General features: G+C 43.8%; 1 protein-coding gene across 1 annotated transcript in view; it reads right to left on the minus strand.

Annotated features, from left to right (window-relative positions):
- Positions 1 to 1725: 1725 nt before the first annotated feature.
- The window catches only part of EIF3L (eukaryotic translation initiation factor 3 subunit L), a gene marked incomplete in the record, with an annotated part of 253157 nt that continues 236025 nt past the window's right edge, over positions 1726 to 18857 (minus strand). The window contains 7 exon segments of the mRNA XM_056523961.1: positions 1726 to 1878; positions 8694 to 8774; positions 8905 to 9094; positions 10585 to 10758; positions 11858 to 11991; positions 12072 to 12242; positions 14804 to 14958. Of these exon segments, the coding sequence (XP_056379936.1) occupies positions 1840 to 1878; positions 8694 to 8774; positions 8905 to 9094; positions 10585 to 10758; positions 11858 to 11991; positions 12072 to 12242; positions 14804 to 14958 (944 nt within the window).

Here is an 18857-nt window from a genome sequence, read left to right on the forward strand (position 1 = left end):
CGCTTAATGGGGTACTCTGGTGGAAATGTTTTTTTTTTTTTAAGTCAACTGGTGCCAGAAAGTTAAACAGATTTCCTTCCAGTACTTAACTGCTGTATAATACAGAGAAAAGAAATTCAAAAGAAAAGAACTTTCTGTCTGACCACAGTGCTCTCTTGCTGACACCTCTGTCTATGTCAGGAACTGTCCAGAGCAGGAGAGGTTTGCTCCTGCTCTGCACAGTTGCTGACATGGACAGAGGTGTCAGCAGAGAGCACTGTGGTCAGACAAAAGAAATTAAAAAAAGAAAAGAACTTCCTCTGTAGTACACAGCAGCTGATAAGTACTAGAAGGATTAAGATTTTTAAATATAATTAATTTACTAATCTGTTTAACTCTTTGCCACCAGTTGATTAAAAAAAAATGTTTTCCACCGGAGTACCCCTTTAACCCCTTAAGGACTCAGCGTTTTTCCATTTTCATTTTTTCCTCATCACCTTCTAAAAATCATAACGCTTTCAGTTTTGCACCTAAAAATCCATATATTGACTTATTTTTTGCGCCACCAATTCTTCTTTGCAGTGACAGTCATTTTACAAAAAAATCCACGGCGACAAAATTGAAGAAAAAATTTCATTTTGTAACTTTTGGGGGCTTCCATTTCTACGCAGTGCATTTTTTGGTCAAAATTACACCTTATCTTTATTCTGTAGGTCCATACGATTAAAATGATACCCTACTTATATAGGTTTGATTTTGTCGTACTTCTGAAAAAAAAATCATAACTACATGCAGGAAAATTTATACGTTAAAAATTGTCATCTTCTGACACTTGTAACTTAATTTTTCTGCGTATGGGCCGGTATGAGGACTCATTTTTTGCGCCGTGTTCTGAAGTTTTTATCGGTACCATTTTTGTGTTAATCTGACTTTTTAATCGCTTTTTATTCATTTTTTTATGATATAAAAAGTGACCAAAATACGTTATTTTGGACTTTTGATTTTTTTTGCGCGTACGCCATTGACCGTGCGGTTTAAGTAATGATATAAATTTTATAGTTCGGACATTTCCGCACGCGGCGATACCACGTTAATTTTATTTACACAGTTTTTTTTTTATGGGAAAAGGGGGGTGATTCAAACTTTTATTAGGGAAGGGGTTAAATGACCTTAACTTTTTTTCACAATTTTTTTGCAGTGTTATAGCTCCCATAGGGACCTATAACACTGCACACACTGATCTATGCTGATCCGATAGATAGGGGCTTGATTGCTCAAGCCTGTAGCTCAGGCTTGGAGCAATCAATCGATGATCGGACGCCACGGAGTCAGGTAAGGAGACCTCCGCCTGCGTCCTAGCTGATCGGAACATTGCGATTTTATCGCTATGTACCAATCCTCTCGACAGAGCTGAAGGGAAGCGTTTACTTTCGTTTTCAAACGCGGCGGTCAACTTTGATCGCCGCGTCTGAAGGGTTAACAGCGCGCGGCACAACGATCGGTGCCGCACGCTGTTAGCCCAGGGTCCCGGCTATCCTTCGCAGCCGGGATTGACCCGGTGTGATGCGGGGTCACGGCGTGACCCCGTTTTTCACACCGGGCTCAGGGCGTACAGGTACGGCCTGAGTCCTTAAGAGGTTAATAGTTCATCTAACATCGTTAAGCTTACCCAGAAGTCCTTTAAACATATGTCTAAAGCCAGAATATCCTGTAAATTGGAGGAAAAAAAAAAAAAGACAGTTTGCGAATTTTGAGTATTTTTATTAAAACACTTTAGTCCTTTTGAAATTAACAGCAAGGTGTTGGCAGCTGTAGGTTGACCATTAGTCCTTATAAATATCTTGCCTATATGAATTCCTATCAAGGCTTCTGGCTCATCTTCTTCAAAGTTTTGTTCAGCTGTAAAATAAATATAAAGTGTCACTTCCATATTAGAGAAAGATATATGAACAACAGTAGGAAAAGGCAATACATTTCAAGGGCCCTGTTCACATTATGGACAAATCAAGCAATGATTAAAGGGGTTGTGCAGCGAAAAACTAGCGCTAACCCCTATCCACAGAAGTAGCTGATCGCGCAATCTCCGGCACAAAGCCCACTCTGTGGGAGATAGAAATACACAAGTACAGTATCTACAGCTCTCCCATAGAGATGCATGGAGAGCAAGCATCGTCCACTGCTCCCTGCAGGAGATTGCGGGGGGAGTTCCAGCTGTGGATAAGTGATAAGTTAGTTTACGTTGCACAACCCCTTTAAGTAGCGAGTATTGACATTAAAGGGGATACCTAGCAATAAAAATAAACAAACAGCACCACCTCGGTCCTCAGGTTGTGGAAATACAACTTGGCTACATTCCCTTCAATAGAACCGAGCTTCTCCCAGGCATCCTCCATACACTGGAACTTACTACCCCAGCACATCCGGCTCCCTCCCACCCACAATGAAGACCTTCAAAAGCAACCTAAAGACCTACCTATTCAAGCAAATCCTTACATATTAAAGAGAGCTGCTGGGAGCTGTAAATCACTGTCTAGGTCAGTGTTTCCCAAGCAAGGAGCCCCCAGCTGTTGCAAAGCTACAACTCCCAGCATGCCCAGACAGCCAAAGGCTGTCCGGGCATGCTGGGAGTTGTAGTTTTGCAACAGCTGGGGGCTCCTTGCTTGGGAAACACGGATCTATGTAGAGGACAGGAGCTTCTTCAGGGTCCTGTACAGTACACAGTGTCCTAAAAAAGTTAAATGGAGTCGCCCTCACCTGGTGTCCGAAGGAGCAGGTAACCCTGTTACAGGTAAAGTGTACAGAACATGTAATACCTCCCTGTACTGTAGGGGGCGCCACCAGACACCAGTCAGTGCATACACTTCAGTAATACAGGGGTTTTACCAGTGAATGCCCATTCTGATTGGTCAGTTCTTCCAGCCATTGACACGTTTAACAGATCTGGACTGTCTGTATCATTGTATGTTGAGTCTGGTTTCAACTTACAATGGTCCAGAAAAAAACATTGTATGTTTAATCTATTGTATGTTGAGGCCATTGTAAGTTGAGGGATCACTGTACTACCGTTTCCTTCCCCTCTCCTTGTAGATTGTAAGCCCTTGCGGTCAGGGTCCACCCCCAATCTGTCAGTCAGAAAGTTAATCTGTGTAAATGTTCTTGTAGACCCAATTTTTGAATTTTTGAAGGGGTAAAAGGAGAAAATTTACACTTCTGTTTGTAGCCCAATTTCTCTCGAGTAAGCACATACCTCATATGTCTATGTAAATTGTTCGGCGGGCGCAGTAGAGGGCTCAGAAGGGAAGGAGCAAAGAGGGGATTTTGGAGAGTACGTTTTTTCCTGAAATGGTTTTTGGGGGGCATGTTGCATTTAGGAAGCCCCTATGGTGCCAGAACAGCAAAAAAAACAAAACAAAAAAAAACACATGGCATACCATTTTGGAAACTAGACCCCTTGAGGAACGTAACAAGAAATTAAGTGAGCCTTAATACCCCACAGGGGTTTCACGACTTTTGCATATGTAAAAAAATAAATAAATAAAAAAAAAAAATTAAAAAAACACATTTTCTCCACTAAAATGTGTTTCCCCCCAAATTTCACATTTTTGCAAGGGTTAATAGAAGAAAATACCCCCCAAAATTTGTAACCCCATCTCTTCTGAGTATGGAAATACCCCATGTGTGGACGTCAAGTGCTCTGCTGGCGCACTACAATGCTCAGAAGAGAAGGAGCGCCATTGAGCTTTTGTGAAAAAAAATTTTGGAATGGAAGTCAGGGGCCATGTGCTTTTACAAAGCCCCCGTGGTGCCAGAACAGTGGACCCCCCCCACATGTGACCCTATTTTGGAAACTACACCCCTCACAGAATTTAATGAGTGCAGTGAGTATTTACACCCCACTGGCGTTTGACAGATCTTTGGAACAGTGGGCTGTGCAAATGAAAAATTAAATTTTTCATTTTCACGGACCACTGTTCCAAAAATCTGTCAAGACACCTGTGGGGTGTAAATGCTCACTGTACCCCTTATTACATTACGTGAGGGGTGTAGCTTCCAAAATGGGATCACATGTGGGTATTCATTTTTTTGCGTTTATGTCAGAACCGCTGTAAAATCAGCCAACCCTGTGCAAATCACCAATTTAGGCCTCAAATGTACATAGTGCGCTCTCACTCCTGAGCCTTGTTGTGCGCCCACAGAGCATTTTACGCCCACATATGGGGTATTTCTGTACTCAGGAGAAATTGCTTTACAAATTTTGTGGGTCTTTTTTTCCTTTTAACACTTGTGAAAATAAAAAGTATAGGGCAACACCAGCATGTTAGTGTAAAAAAATAAATTTTACATTAACAAGCTGGTGTAGCCCCAACTTTTCCTTTTCATAAAGGGTAAAAGGAGAAAAAGCCCCCGAAAATTTGTAGTGCAATTTCTCCCGAGTACGGAAATACCCCATATGTGGCCCTAAACTTTTTCCTTGAAATACGGCAGGGCTCCAAAGTGAGAGAGCTCCATGCACATTTGAGGACTAAATTAGGGATCGTAAAGGGTGGACATAGGGGTATTCTACGCCAGTGATTCCCAAACAGGGTGCCTCCAGCTGTTGCTAAATTCCCAGCATGCCTGGACAGTCAGTGGCTGGAGGCTCTGATTTGGAAACACTGCCATACCATACAGTTTTAATTTTTATTGGGGGGTGGGGGGAGAGACAGTAAGGGGTGTATATGTAGTGTTTTACTCTTTATTATGTGTTAGTGTAGTGTTTTTAGGGTACATTCGCACTGACGTGTTATGGTGAGTTTCCCGCTAGGAGTTTAAGCTGCGGCAAAAAATTTGCCGCAGCCCAAACTTCAAGCAGGAAACTTACTGTGAACCTGCCCGTGTGAATGTACCCTGTACATTCACATGGGGGGGGGGGGGGGGCAAACCTCCAGCTGTTTCAAAACTACAATTCCCAGCATGTACTGACAGACCGTGCATGCTGGGAGTTGTACTTTTGCAACAGCTGGAGACAAACTGGTTGGAAAACCTTCAGTTAGGTTCTGTTACCTAACTCAGTATTTTCCAACCAGTCTGCCTCCAGCTGTTGCAAAACTACAACTCCCAGCATGTACTGATCACCGACGGGCATGCTGGGAGATGTAGTTATGCAATAGCTGGAGGTACGCAACTACAACTCCCAGCATGCCGAGACAGCTGATTGCTGTTTGGACATGCTGGGATTTGCAGTTTTGCAACATCTGGAGGGCTACAGTTTTAGATAACACTGCAAAGTGATCTCCAAACTGTGGTCCTCCAGCTGTTGCAAAACTACAATTCCCAGCATGCCCTCACAGCAAACAGTTGTTTGGGCATGCTAGGAGTTGTAGTTTTGCAAGATCTGGAGGGCTACAGTTTAGGGACCACTATATAGACGCGACCTGCTATTGGTGGTTGTGTCTAGACCACCAATAGCAGGGATAGGAGGGGTGGGCCCCCGTGCCACCTCACTCCTATCGCTTCAGGGGGATCCTGGGTGTCTTAGACACCCGCGATCCCCCTTACATTCCATTTAGCAAAAAAAAATAAAAAATAGGATGGTGGGAGCTACCCTTTAACCCCTTAAGGACTCAGGGTTTTTCCGTTTTTGCACTTTCGTTTTTTCCTCCTTACCTTTTAAAAATCATAACCCTTTCAATTTTCCACCTAAAAATCCATATTATGGCTTATTTTTTGCGTCGCCAATTCTACTTTGCAGTGACATTAGTCATTTTACCCAAAAATGCACGGCGAAACGGAAAAAAAAATCATTGTGCGACAAAATCGAAAAAAAAACGCCATTTTGTAACTTTTGGGGGCTTTCGTTTCTACGCAGTGCATATTTCGGTAAAAATTACACCTTATCATTATTCTGTAGGTCCATACGGTTAAAATGATCCCCTACTTATATAGGTTTGATTTTGTCGCACTTCTGGAAAAAATCATAACTACATGCAGGAAAATTTATACGTTTAAAAATGTCATCTTCTGACCCCTATAACTTTTTTATTTTTCCATGTATGGGGTGGTATGAGGACTCATTTTTTGCGCCGTGATCTGAAGTTTTTATCGGTATGATTTTTGTTTTGATCGGACTTTTTGATCACTTTTTATTCATTTTTTAATGATATAAAAAGTGACCAAAATACGCTTTTTTGGACTTTGGAATTTTTTTGCGCGTACGCCATTGACCGTACGGCTTAATTAATGATATATTTTTATAGTTCGGACATTTACGCACGCGGCGATACCACATATGTTTATTTTTTATTTTTTTTACACTGTTTTATTTTTTTTATGGGAAAAGGGGGGTGATTCAAACTTTTATTAGGGAAGGGGTTAAATGACCTTTATTAACACTTTTTTTTTACATTTTTTTTGCAGTGTTATAGGTCCCATAGGGACCTATAACACTGCACACACTGATCTCTAATGCTGATCACTGGCGTGCATTAACACGCCTGTGATCAGCATTATCGGCGCTTGACTGCTCCTGCCTGGATCTCAGGCACGGAGCAGTCATTCGTCGATCGGACACCGGGGAGGCAGGTAAGAGCCCTCCCGGTGTCCGGTCAGCTGTTCGGGACGCCGCGATTTCACCGCGGCGGTCCCGAACAGCCCGACTGAGCAGCCGGGTCACTTTCACTTTCACTTTAGAAGCGGCGGTCAGCTTTGACCGCCGCTTCTAAAGGGTTAATACCGCACATCGCCGCGATCGGCGATGTGTGGTATTAGCCGCGGGTCCCGGCCGTTGATTAGCGCCGGGACCCACGCGATATGATGCGGGATCGCGGCGCGATCCCGCTTCATATCGCGGGAGCCGGCGCAGGACGTAAATATACGTCCTGCGTCGTTAAGGGGTTAAGGACCACTAGTTCTCATTTTTGCACTTTCCTCCTCACCTTCTAAAAATCATAGCACTTTAAATTTTCCACCTACAGACCCATATGAGGGCTTGTTTTTTGCACCACCAATTGTACTTTGTAATGCCTTCAAACATTTCACCACAAAATATACGGTGAAATCAGAAAAAAAAATTGTGGGGCAAAATAAATTGAAAAAGCCACCATTTTGTATGTTTTGTAAGATTCTACGCAGTGCACTTTTCTGTAGGTCCATATGGTTACAAGGATACCCAATTTATATAGGTTTTATTTTATTTTACTATTTAAAAAAAAAAAAATTATAACTACAGGCACCAAAATTAGTATGTGAAAAATTGGCATCTTCTGACCCCTATAACTTATTTTTCTGTATACAGGGATGTATGAGGGCTCATCTTTTGCGCTGTGATCTGAAGTTTTTATCGGTACTATTTTTGTTTTGATGGGATTTTTTGATCACTTCGTTTTTTTTAGGGAATACAAAATTACAAAAAAAAATAAGCAATTTTGGACTTTGGAATTTTTTTTACGTATACGCCATTGACCGTGCGGATTAATATAATATTTTTATAATTCAGACATTTACGTACAGGCAATACCACATTTATTTTATTATGTTTACATATTTTTTTATATGGAATTTGGGAAAAGGGAGGCGGATTTAAACTTCGTATGGAAGGGGTTAATTCACATTTATAAACACTTTTTTTTAACTCCTATTTTTAGTCCCCATAGGGGACTACTACATAAAATCTTCTGATTCCATACACTGTTCAATGCTATGTCAATGCTATAACATAGTGTTATCGGCCCTCTGCTGCTCCAGGGGAGCGGGACCAGGGCCTACAGGTACGCCCATGGTCACCAAGAGATTAAAGTGCCCTGGAACCAAGGGTGCTATATAAATAATAACTGAGCTGCAATATCACACCCAACATGCAGACAAAGAAGGTGCAGTTTTTTGAAGAAATCAGCAGTTTTTCTAATGCTTAGATAACCCCTTTAATTTTTTAAGTACAGATGATATATCTCTAAACCAAATAAATACTTTTGATGTGCACCTGGAATCAGTAAAGGCTAAATATGCAACAAGAGCAATATCAAGTTTCAAAAAGGTATTTATAAGTTAGTAACTCAACCTGGAGAAGACATGTGGCCTCTCCTGAACTGCCTGTTATAGTAAATACAGTGACCACCCCCCCCCCCCCGACCTACGATGGCCCCAACATACGATAATACGATAATTTCAACATACGATGGCCTCAGGTAGCATCAACATACAATGCTTTTGTATGTCGGGGCCATCGCATAAACGGCTATCCGGCAGCGCAGACTGCTTCAGCCGGATAGCCATTTACGGTGCCCCGTGTGCTCCGGTGATGGTCTCTTACCTCTACTCTTACCTCTTCTGGATCCCCTCCATCGTCATCACATCGCCGCGCACGCCGCCCTGTCATCCAATAGGAGCGGCGTGCGTAGTGACGGCGAGAGAGCGAGAGGATCCCGGGGAAGCAGAGACGTCCGGAGTGTCGGGGACACCCCGGGGACGCAGCGACAATGATGGAGGGCGACATCCAGGGCAGCGGTGACGGTCCGGAGCGGCGGGGACAGGCGAGTATAACATCCTATACTTTACATTGCACGGATCCCTCAACATACGATGGTTTCAACAAACGATGGTTCATTTGGAATGGATTACCATTGTATGTTGAGGGACCACTGTACTTGTATTCCCCATAAAACAACAATTCTGAAACATCTTTTCACAGTTCTATGTTGTGCCATTTCTTTGTTATTGTTAACTGGAAACGTACGCACCTCTTCAAACTTGTGTATCTGTCGTATAAAGAAGTCTCCATAGCGTCGGGCAACTTTGGTGTCTGCAATGTGAATCATGTCCTGGAAAGGAATGTCAAATATTAGTTGTGGAAAGTCATTACTCACAGAAAAACAAATACAATTTAAAAATTCAGTAATATTCTAAAATAAAAAAAGGAAAAAAATAAACCACAAAAGCAGAATTTTGTACCTTATCTATATAAAAGTCAACTTCTGATGCAGACTGGAATTCTCCCTCGAGTGCAGAAATGCCGCTAGTCCATACAAGGTTCTTCATCTTGTGCTTGAAGACAAGCAGCTGAATGCGGAATTCCTGTTCTGGTAAATCCAAGAATCCTGCCAACTTGGCAACTGGCATAGTAGTATATAACTTCAGGAAACTAAATGAAAGACAAATGTGTGTAAAAATAAAGCTTATGGCATTAAAAACAAAGTTAAAAAGGAAACCTGTCACCTGCACTAACCTGTCGGTACAGACAGGTAGCACAGGTGACACTGATGACAACGGTACCTTGTCTCGTTCCATGCAGGGGATCTCTGGTAATCTTCAGCTCCGGGCACCCAACTTGGGGCACAGGCGGAGCTTAGAGACGTCACCGCCGCTGTTCTCTAGCAGTGGGACCCAGCATAAGACAGCAGCGGTGACGTCTAAGCTCCGCCCGTGCCCCAAGTTGGGTTCCCGGAGCTAAAGATTACAGGAGATACCCTGAATGGACCGGGACAAGGGGGAATTGCTGGATGTTGTATATCTTGATTTTTCCAAAGCAATTGATATGGTGCCACATAAAAAGGTTGGTGCATAAAATGAGAAGGACTGGGCTAGGGGGAGGCTGTGTGTAAGTGGGTAAGTAACTGGCTCAGTGATTGGAAACAAAAGGTGGTTATTAATGGTACTTATTCTGATTGGGTGACTGTTACTAGTGGGGTACCATAGGGGTCAGTCTTGGGTCCTGTTCTGTTTAATATATTCATTAATGACCTTGTAGAGGGGTTGAATAGTAAAGTAGCAATCTTTGCAGAGGATACTAAATTCTGTAGAGAGGTAAACACAATAGAGGACAGTGCACTGTTACAAATGGATCTGGATAGGTTGGAGGTTTGGGCTGGGAAGTGGCAGATGAGGTTCAACACTGATAAATGAAAGGTAATGCACATGGGGATGAAAAATCCGGGCTGGGATTATGTATTAAATGGGAGAACACTTTGGACAACTGGAAAAGGACTTAGGAGTCTTAGTTAACAGTATCTATAACAAGGGGGGCATCCTCTACATCTAGAAGAAAGAAGGTTTCTTCACCAGCACAGACTGGGGTTCTTTACCGTAAGAGTAGTGAGACTGTGGAATTCTCTCCCAGGGAAAGGTGGTCATGGTGAACTCTAAAATAATTTAAAAGGAGTCTGGGTCTTGGAGAGTAATAATCCAGGGATTTATTCTGATGCCATATTTGAGTCGGGAAGGAATTTTTACCTCAAGTATGATGTTTTTTGCCTTCCTCTGGATCAACTCAGTTGGGACTCATTAGGGATATAGGTTAAACTTTATGGACTTTTCAACCTTATGAACTATGTTACCTGCACTACCTGCCGGTTCCGACAGGTTAGTGCAGGTGACACTGGTGACAGATTTCCTTTAACGTGATCTGTGGGGTGCCTTTACGCACACCTTTCTGAAGGAGTATGCTCCCCCCCAGGAGCCATGTCTACAACACAACATAAGATAGGAGTACATTTCTTGCAAAAAGTGAAAATGACCTTCATGTGGCCACATATATCATATGTCCAGGCAGTTATACAACATTGGCCCACAGGATATTATGAGCTGCACATTGTGGATTAATATAACAGTGACAACCAACACTAGAAGATGTACCTGCGGATAGTAGATAGTTGTGCCTGCTGCTGAACTTCATCGAGAAAGACTTTGAGTTGTTGAAGATATGGTTCTTTGTGATAGTTGGGGTGAACATTGTCATAGTTGGGGACCACAGGTGACAGGAACTTGGGGCAGGCGTAGTTAAAGAGTTCTTCATAAATCTGCGCATCACTGATTAAGAGAATTACAATGGGTCAGAAATTACAAGCTGGAATCTGCAGAACCACAACATACTTAAAAGGGATACTCCAGGATCTTTTTTTATTTGACTATGCTACAGGGGCTACAAAGTTAGTGTAGTTCATAATATAGTGTCTGTACCTGTGTGACGATGGTCTTACAATTCTTATGTGATTATTGCCCCAATATTTATTTTTAACAGCATACAAAATTACTCATGTCTCGGGATTTCCCAGGTTGCAGGGCATAGAGACATGACATCACTAGTCAAATGATCAGAGTGAGCCTGTCCTGCTTCAATTTTGCAACAGCTGTAGGCCCCCTGGTTAGAAAACACTTTCAATGGGTGTGGTGGCTCATTTGTGGGAGGAAGGAACGTGATCTCATACTTGCAAGCATGAAACTGTGGGATGTGTAGTTTAGAGAACAAAATCCAACAGGAAATACCCAGTTCTATCAGGTAAGTGCTAAAATCACCTTATGGTTGATTACCCCTTTAAACATAGTAAACAGACGATCTTTCACCCAAGTGGTTGCCTAACTAAAGGGCATCTTTTAACCAAAGGCTACATGGTATCCATATAAATTCATGAAAAGCTCACAATGTATCTGCTCAACGGATCCCTTAAGGCTACATTCACACTGCAAGTTGTCTCCGGCAGTGTAAAGCCCATTATTTTCAGATCACGAATAGTGGGAGAAAAAATAAAATAAAAAGAATGCTTGCACCGTCTTTTTCTCCCCCTATTCTCTCGGAAAATAACACCGCCCGATGGACCCCATTGACTATGATGGGGTCCATCGGGACCAGTTATTGCCCGTTATGATCCGTCAAAATGATGGCCATCAACCTGCAAAAATATATATAAAAAATAGAAAAAAAGTTTAATAGCCGTATTTGATGGAGCATACCGGTCGTGTGAAAGGGGCCTAAGTGTATTTGGGATTGATGTTACTAATAAGCATCAACCACAGCCTCTATTTAACAAATATGTTGATAGCTTTACCCAGTGTGAACACAACCTAAACTTATCAAGTAGTGAAGGTAAACCCATGTATAAAGGTTGAATGCATGATTAAACTTGCTTACCCTTTCTGCATTCGCAACATTTTGTCCCCATATTTTTCCCTCAGCTGAGTGTGAATACTCTCATCTATGCGCATGGGGTACATGGTGAGGGCAATCGCCAGCAGGCCATGCATCTGCTCATTCTGCTTGTTAATCTGTATAAGAGAGACCATGATTGTCGATCTAGTCTTCATTTATAAACATAAAAAGTAAGTAGATAACAGAAGGTACTTACCATTTCATACTTGTATGTGGTTCTCTGGAACATACTCTTGGTTCTCTGGATATATAGCAAGATGTTCGCAAAAACGCGAATTGCATCCTGATATCTTCGCATCATAAGGTATGCAAAACCCACATAATAGTAAGTGGTCACCTGGCACTCAGGAACCCGAGAGTACATGCTCTGCAAGCACAAAATCACAAAGGCTTTAGAATTCCACATGGACATTTTAAGCAGATAGTTTAAGAATGTCCAGTGCTGGTTATCTGTAGGGATGTCCCAATACCGATACTAGCCATTTGCATGGTATCGGGGACTCGTTTAATGTCCCCGATACCTGGTGCCGCTCTGCTGCCCCGTTCTCCGGTCCGCATCATAGAATTCCATGGAGGAGCATATGACACACACGTCACTCCGCCTCCTCCCCTGCGCCCAGCGTAAAGCTACGCAGGGAGCAGAGTGACGGGGGGGGGGGGGGGGGGCCCTGCTGCTGTCTAAACGGAGGGCAGCTGATGCTGTTTAAAATGGGGGCCCACTGTCTGTGGGGGGCTGTGGTCTACAGGGGGGCTGCTTCCTACTATTAAAGACAATCTTACAGCAGAGTCACCTGCACTGACTTGAATTTATAATTAGCTAGTGCAGGTGACCCGGTTTCTGCTGCTGCTCACCATGTGGTCATCGGTCTCACCGCCAATGCAAATTCCCTGTTCTGTCCAATGAACAAGAGAGAAATCTTGGCTCATACTACAGCAGCCGCCTCCATTGTACACAACAAGGAACCACATATCATACGGTAAACAGTGCCAGAAACCGGGTCACCCTGGTGTCAGATTCCCTTTAAAATATAAGTACTCGTACTCGGTATCGGCGAGTACTAGAATTAAAGTATCAGTACTCTTACTGTCTTAAAAAAATGGTATCGGGACATCCCTAGTTATCTGTGTTTTTTACATTGCATGTAAGTGGGAAGGGCAACCTCTTTTAGCCACACACCCCTCCCTTTCCACAGAAGGTTTTTAAACCGATAGTGGATCCTGCATATCACCCAGTCAGATGCTTTATGTAAATTAAAGGTGAGGGCGAGTAGAGTGAGCTTGTTACGAAGTAAGGATAAGTTTTGATCAAAAAGTGTGCCTCCAGATGTTGCAAAACTACAACTCCCAGCATGTCCGGACAGGCATGCTGGGAGTTGCAATTTTGCAAAACCTGGAGGCACCCTGGTTGGGAAACGCTGTCTTAGAGGAATCCATTACATTACCCATATTTTAAGTGTGATTAAGGGTCAACAGTGTACAACCGAAACCCTAGCAGCAGGGCCCCTACAATCTGCTGTAAATGCCAGAGTAATGAATCAGAAATAAAAGCATTATATATATCTGACAAAATCAAATACAATTTTTGTAACAACAAAATCTTGGGTCCTTTAGAGCAAGTCCAGAAGTGGCACTATGCTCAGAAGGGTAACCCCACCCTCACTTATGAGCTCAATACTCCCTAAAAGGGTTTTTGGAAAGGGGTTGTTCAGAAATCACAAACTTTTCAGGCAGCCATCAACTACATAGAGGCACAGAGGTTGTTTTATGTATAGGAGTGTGTACATATACATAAGCTGGTCACCATTTTTTATCAGTGAAGAGATCTGCAAAAATCAATGTCTACTCAGTATGATCGCACACTGCAGTTATGTAGCAGAAGTCCCAAGTGTCTGAATGGGGTTTATTAATTTATATGCCACCTATTCCACAGTAACAAAGCTGCTGCATGTGAACACACTCATAGTAAAAGATCAAGCAGCACTGAAGATTCTAAACCAGAAGAAATAAAATATGTGATTTACACTTTCAATTTTCACATTAAAACAATATCTTCTTCCCTTTTAAAGAAACAAAAGAAACCTCCTCGAGATGACCACCCAAAATGCAGTTAAAATCGCCCCCAAGGGGTTATCCAGGAGTAGAAGAAAAAAGTTTTAAGAAACCGTTTGACTCTGATCTGTATCATAACACATCAAAAAACTCAAGGTATCGATACAGAATGGACAAGTACCAGTAAAATATCAAAAGACGAACAATGTCCTTGAAACATCGCTTTCTATTAGTCATGGATAAAATACCAACAAAGCAGCATAAATCGAATTTATGCTACTTTGTTGGTATTTTATCTATGATTAATTAAAAGCTATGGTTTTAAAGGTCATTAAGCTCTGTATCATAGAATTCAAGTTGTAATCCTAAGCAACCTGAGGACAGGTGCGGACCTGATTTTTTTTTATAGAAGAAAGCAACTAGAGATGAGCGAAGTTACAGCAATTTGATTCGTCATGAACTTCTCGGCTGCAGTTGCTGACTTTAGCCTGCATAAATTAGTTCAGGTGCTCTGGTGGGCTGGAAAAGGTGGATACAGTCCTAGGAGAGAGTGTCCTAGGACTGTATCCACCTTTTCCAGCCCACCAGAGCACCCGAAAGCTGAAATAATTTATGCAGGCTAAAGTCAGCAACTGCCAAGCCGAGAAGTTCGTGACAAATCAAATTGCTGTAAGTTCGCTCATCTCTAAAAGCAACCATGTTTTCTCTTCTCCTGGATATAACCCTTTTAAGGGGGCCGAAATATACATAGGCCAGAAACTGAAATTTGTCACATGAACATCATGTTTAGATGGGGAGTCTTCTCAAAGAGGTGGTCTTTAGAAAAGCTTTCACTTTCTCAAAACCCAATAGTCATGTATTCTTAAAAATACACAATACCTTTTTGTTGAGCTCAATGTTTTCCAACACTTTAATAGCCTGATAGTAATCTCCTAGCAGTGAGTGCAGACGCAGCAGTCCAACCAAGCTGAAGTATCCAAGCATCTTGTATAGTGAATGTCTCCCATATTCTCCAGCTACACTTTCAGGATCACCTTTAGTTAAACAAGAGGGGAGAAGAAAAAAAAAAATAAAAAAATAAAAAAATTCATCAAAATCTGAGCAGAGGAAAATATGGCACATCTGCTGCAGAAAGAATGACCATATTCTTTCTGCGGAATCCATTTGGAAAGCATTGCAGTCCTAGCACTGATGCTGCCTCTTGCCCACATAATTGTATGCCCGGATGTAAATGGGTCTTAAGGGTACGTTCACACGCGCGGATTTACAGCGTATTTTACGCTGCAAATCCGCTGGTGAAGGCCCGCTCTATGCTGGATTTACATGTGCCCAGCAGACACACTGCAGCGATGTGCGAGTCGCAGTATACTCGCACATCGCGGGAGCTCTCTGCCTAGCTCAGAGCAGGGAGCGGCCGCGATGTGAGAGTACACCGCGCACATCGTTGCACTGTGTCTGCTGGTAGCGGCGTATTGCCGCTTCGAGCAGGCACATATAAAGCCAGCATAGAGCGGGGCCTTCACCAGTGGATCCGCAGCTAAATTCCGCGCGTGTGAACGTACCCCAAGTGTTATAAAGCCTGTCAAGTGAGGCTGGTCATAGACTGTTCGATCATTGTCCAGCAAACACAGTGTATAAGGGGTCCAAAAAAGGAGATTTTTTTTTAGCACTTACTGTAAAATCTCTCTCGAAGGATCCATTGGGGGACACAGACCGTGGGTGTATCTTGCTGTCTCTAGGAGGTGTGACACTATGGTAAAAAAAGACCAGCTCCTCCCAGCAGGATATACCCACCTTCAGGCTCTGAGCTAGTCAGTTTAAGTTCCAGAGCAATAGGAGGAGACCAATAGGTAAAAGAAAGACCCAAAAACTGTCCGAGAACCAGAAGAAAAAACATAACTGAACACACCCTCGGACAGAGAACCAAAAGAAAAAAAAAAAACAAAAGGGCGGGAGCTGTGTCCCCCAATGGATCCTTTGAGAAAGAGATTTTACGGTAAGTGTTAAAAAAATCTCCTTTTCTCTATCGGCTCCATTGGGGGACACAGACCGTGGGACGTACCAAAGCCGTCCCTTGGGCGGGCAGATAAATAATCAAGCAGACGGCCGATCCACTGCCGCCTGCAACACTTTACGCCCCTGACTAGCATCAGCTGATGCGAAAGTATGAACTCTGTAAAAACCTCGAGAAAGTATGCAAAGACGACCAGGTAGCCGCCCCCGTAGCGCCAGGCGTTTGTCCAGCGGAAGACAAATTCACCGAGATACCCCTCGACCGTAACAAGCCCATCACTGGCGCAAGGATCTTTGTAAAGACCCGAGGAGCCGTGGCTAGACCAAAGGGGAGGGCTACGAAACGAAAATGCCCCTCCGGAACCGCAAAGCAGAGGTACCAATGATGGCCCGGAAATATTGGCACATGGAGGTAGGCATCCCTGATGTCCACCGATGAAGGAACTCCCCTTGTTCCAGGGATGCCACCACCGAGCGGAGAGATTCCATTCGGAAGTGGCGGATGAGAAGGAGACTGTTTAGACACTTTAGGTCTAGGATTGTTCGCACAGAACCGTCCTTCTTGGGGACCACAAAAAAGATTTGAATAGAAACCCCGAAAACGTTCCCCTGGAGGGACGGAACGATAACCCCCTGGAGAAGCAGAGACTGGGGAGCCGGCCGAAATTGCTTCGCCAGAGGAGGAGAACGGGGGGCCCAGGATCGAAAAAAGCGATCCCTCGGAAGGGAGGCGAATTCGATCCGGTAACCGTTGGACACCACGTCCCTGACCCAAGGGTCCTGAATGTGTGGGTCCAGATCTCTCGGAAAAAACAAGAGACGACCTCCCACCCGAAAAAAAAACGCGGGTGGGGGCCTCACTTCATGCAGAAGTGGGTTTGCGGATGCCTGATTTGGGCGGTTGGAGTCCGACTTCCAAGACGGGCGTGCCCAGAACGAGGGAGCCTTCTTGTGCCGCGAGGGCGCCTGCCCGGACCTTTTACTGGGGCCAGAGGTCCAAAAGGACCGAAAGGAAAAGGACTTCCTTTGAGAAGTAGGGCAAGCCTTATTTTGGAGGTAACAAGGAACTCTTACCTCCCGTTGCCTCAGAGATAATCTTATCAAGGAGTTTGCCAAAAAGACGGCCGCCCGTATGGGGAAGCTCAGCGAGACCTTTTGGAAGCGGCATCTGCATTCCAAGCTTTAAGCCACACAGAGCGGCGGAGGGCCGCTAGGTGACCCATAGCAAAGGCAGAACAACGGGCTGACTGCATGGAAGTTGCGCACAGAAAGTCCACAGCTTTAGCGCATTGGAGAGCAAGAGCAGATAGATCCTATGGGAGGATCCCGCTAAGATAACCTGATGGAGCTTTTGGCACCACTCAGACAGGGCCTTGGACACCCACGTCGAGGCGAAGATGGGAATAAGAGAGGAGCCAGCTGCTTCAAAAGCAAACTTCGCTAAAGATTCTAACTTCTTGTCCGCGGGATCCTTGAAGGCAGCGGCATCTGCCAGAGGCAGTGTAGTCGCCTTAGAGATCCGGGAAATTGGTGGATCCACAGAGGGAGGGGAAGCAACCTTAACGACAAAGTCCTTATCAACTGGATAACGTTCTTGAATTGTCTTGATTCCCGGGAATCTCTTGTCTGGATGTTTCCATGTGGATTCCAGAATTTCATCAAAGTCAGAGTGAGAGCTGAACCTTTTAGGTGCTGGCTTAGTACGATGAAAGGATACTTCTGGATTGACATCCAAAGATCCCGGGTCCTTTAAGTGAAAGGTGTCTCTTATGGCAGTCACCAATGAGTTCACCGTTGCAATTGAGTCCGAGCGGTCCTCTGGATCAGATGCCGGTTCGGAAGCCTCGTCCACTAGTTCACCAGGGGAATGTGAATGAGTAGAGGCAGACCTGGAGGGGGGGGGGGGGGGGCAGGTCTGCCTCTACCAGGTTTCTGTTTAGAGGGAGGAACAGCCCTGGGTACGGACATAGAGGAAAAAAGGTTGTGTCCCCTGTCAGCTGCAGAGAGGAGAGCTAGCTCCGTCCAGCTATAGTGGAGGAACAGGTCAGACAATAGGAAGAGAGACAATAACTAACTGACCCCTTCATACTGAGATTCGTGCCTACGGCGCCGATTGGAGGCTGCTTTGGCGCATCAGAGCTCCCAGCCCTGTGGGCGGAGCTATAGACCGGCCTAGAAGAACTGTCATGGCGCCCGCTCCTCATCCCGAGCGCACCTGTCTGTCGCATATGCGCTCGGGGGGAGACTGCCGGAAAAAGAGAAACTAAGCCGGCGCTAAAGAGTACCACCCAGGCGCTGACCGTTGGCGAGAGGGGGTAAACGGCGCATATACGCAATGTCTGTGCCCCCTTACTCGTAATGGGGAAACAGGGAACCGGAGTCCCTGAAAACAGAAAATAAAGGAAATAAACTAACACGTCCCTATACTAGGAAAATAAAAAACAGAAGAACTGGTCTGGAGCAAACCAGACCATGTCCACCTCCTGCAAGACACTAAGCTTAACCCCTTAAGGACCAAGCATTTTTCTGTTTTTACACTTTCGTTTTTTCCTCCTCACCTTTTAAAAATCATAACCCTTTCAATTTTGCACCTAAAAATCCATATGAGGGCTTATTTTTTGCGCCACCAATTCTACTTTGGAATGAAATGGGTCATTTTACACAAACATTTATGGCGAAACGGAAAAAAAAAAATCATTGTGCGACAAAATTGAAGAAAAAACACCATTTTGTAAATTTTGGGGGCTTCTGTTTCTAGGCAGTACATTTTTCGGTAAAAATTACACTTTATCTTTATTCTGTAGGTCCATACGATTAAAAATATACCCTACTTATATAGGTTTGATTTTGTCGCACTTCTGGAAAAAATCATAACTACATGCAGGAAAATTTATACATTTAAAATTGTCCTTTTCTGACC

The sequence above is a fragment of the Hyla sarda genome, chromosome 6, assembly GCF_029499605.1.
Source record: "Hyla sarda isolate aHylSar1 chromosome 6, aHylSar1.hap1, whole genome shotgun sequence".
In the NCBI taxonomy this organism is placed as follows: domain Eukaryota; kingdom Metazoa; phylum Chordata; class Amphibia; order Anura; family Hylidae; genus Hyla; species Hyla sarda.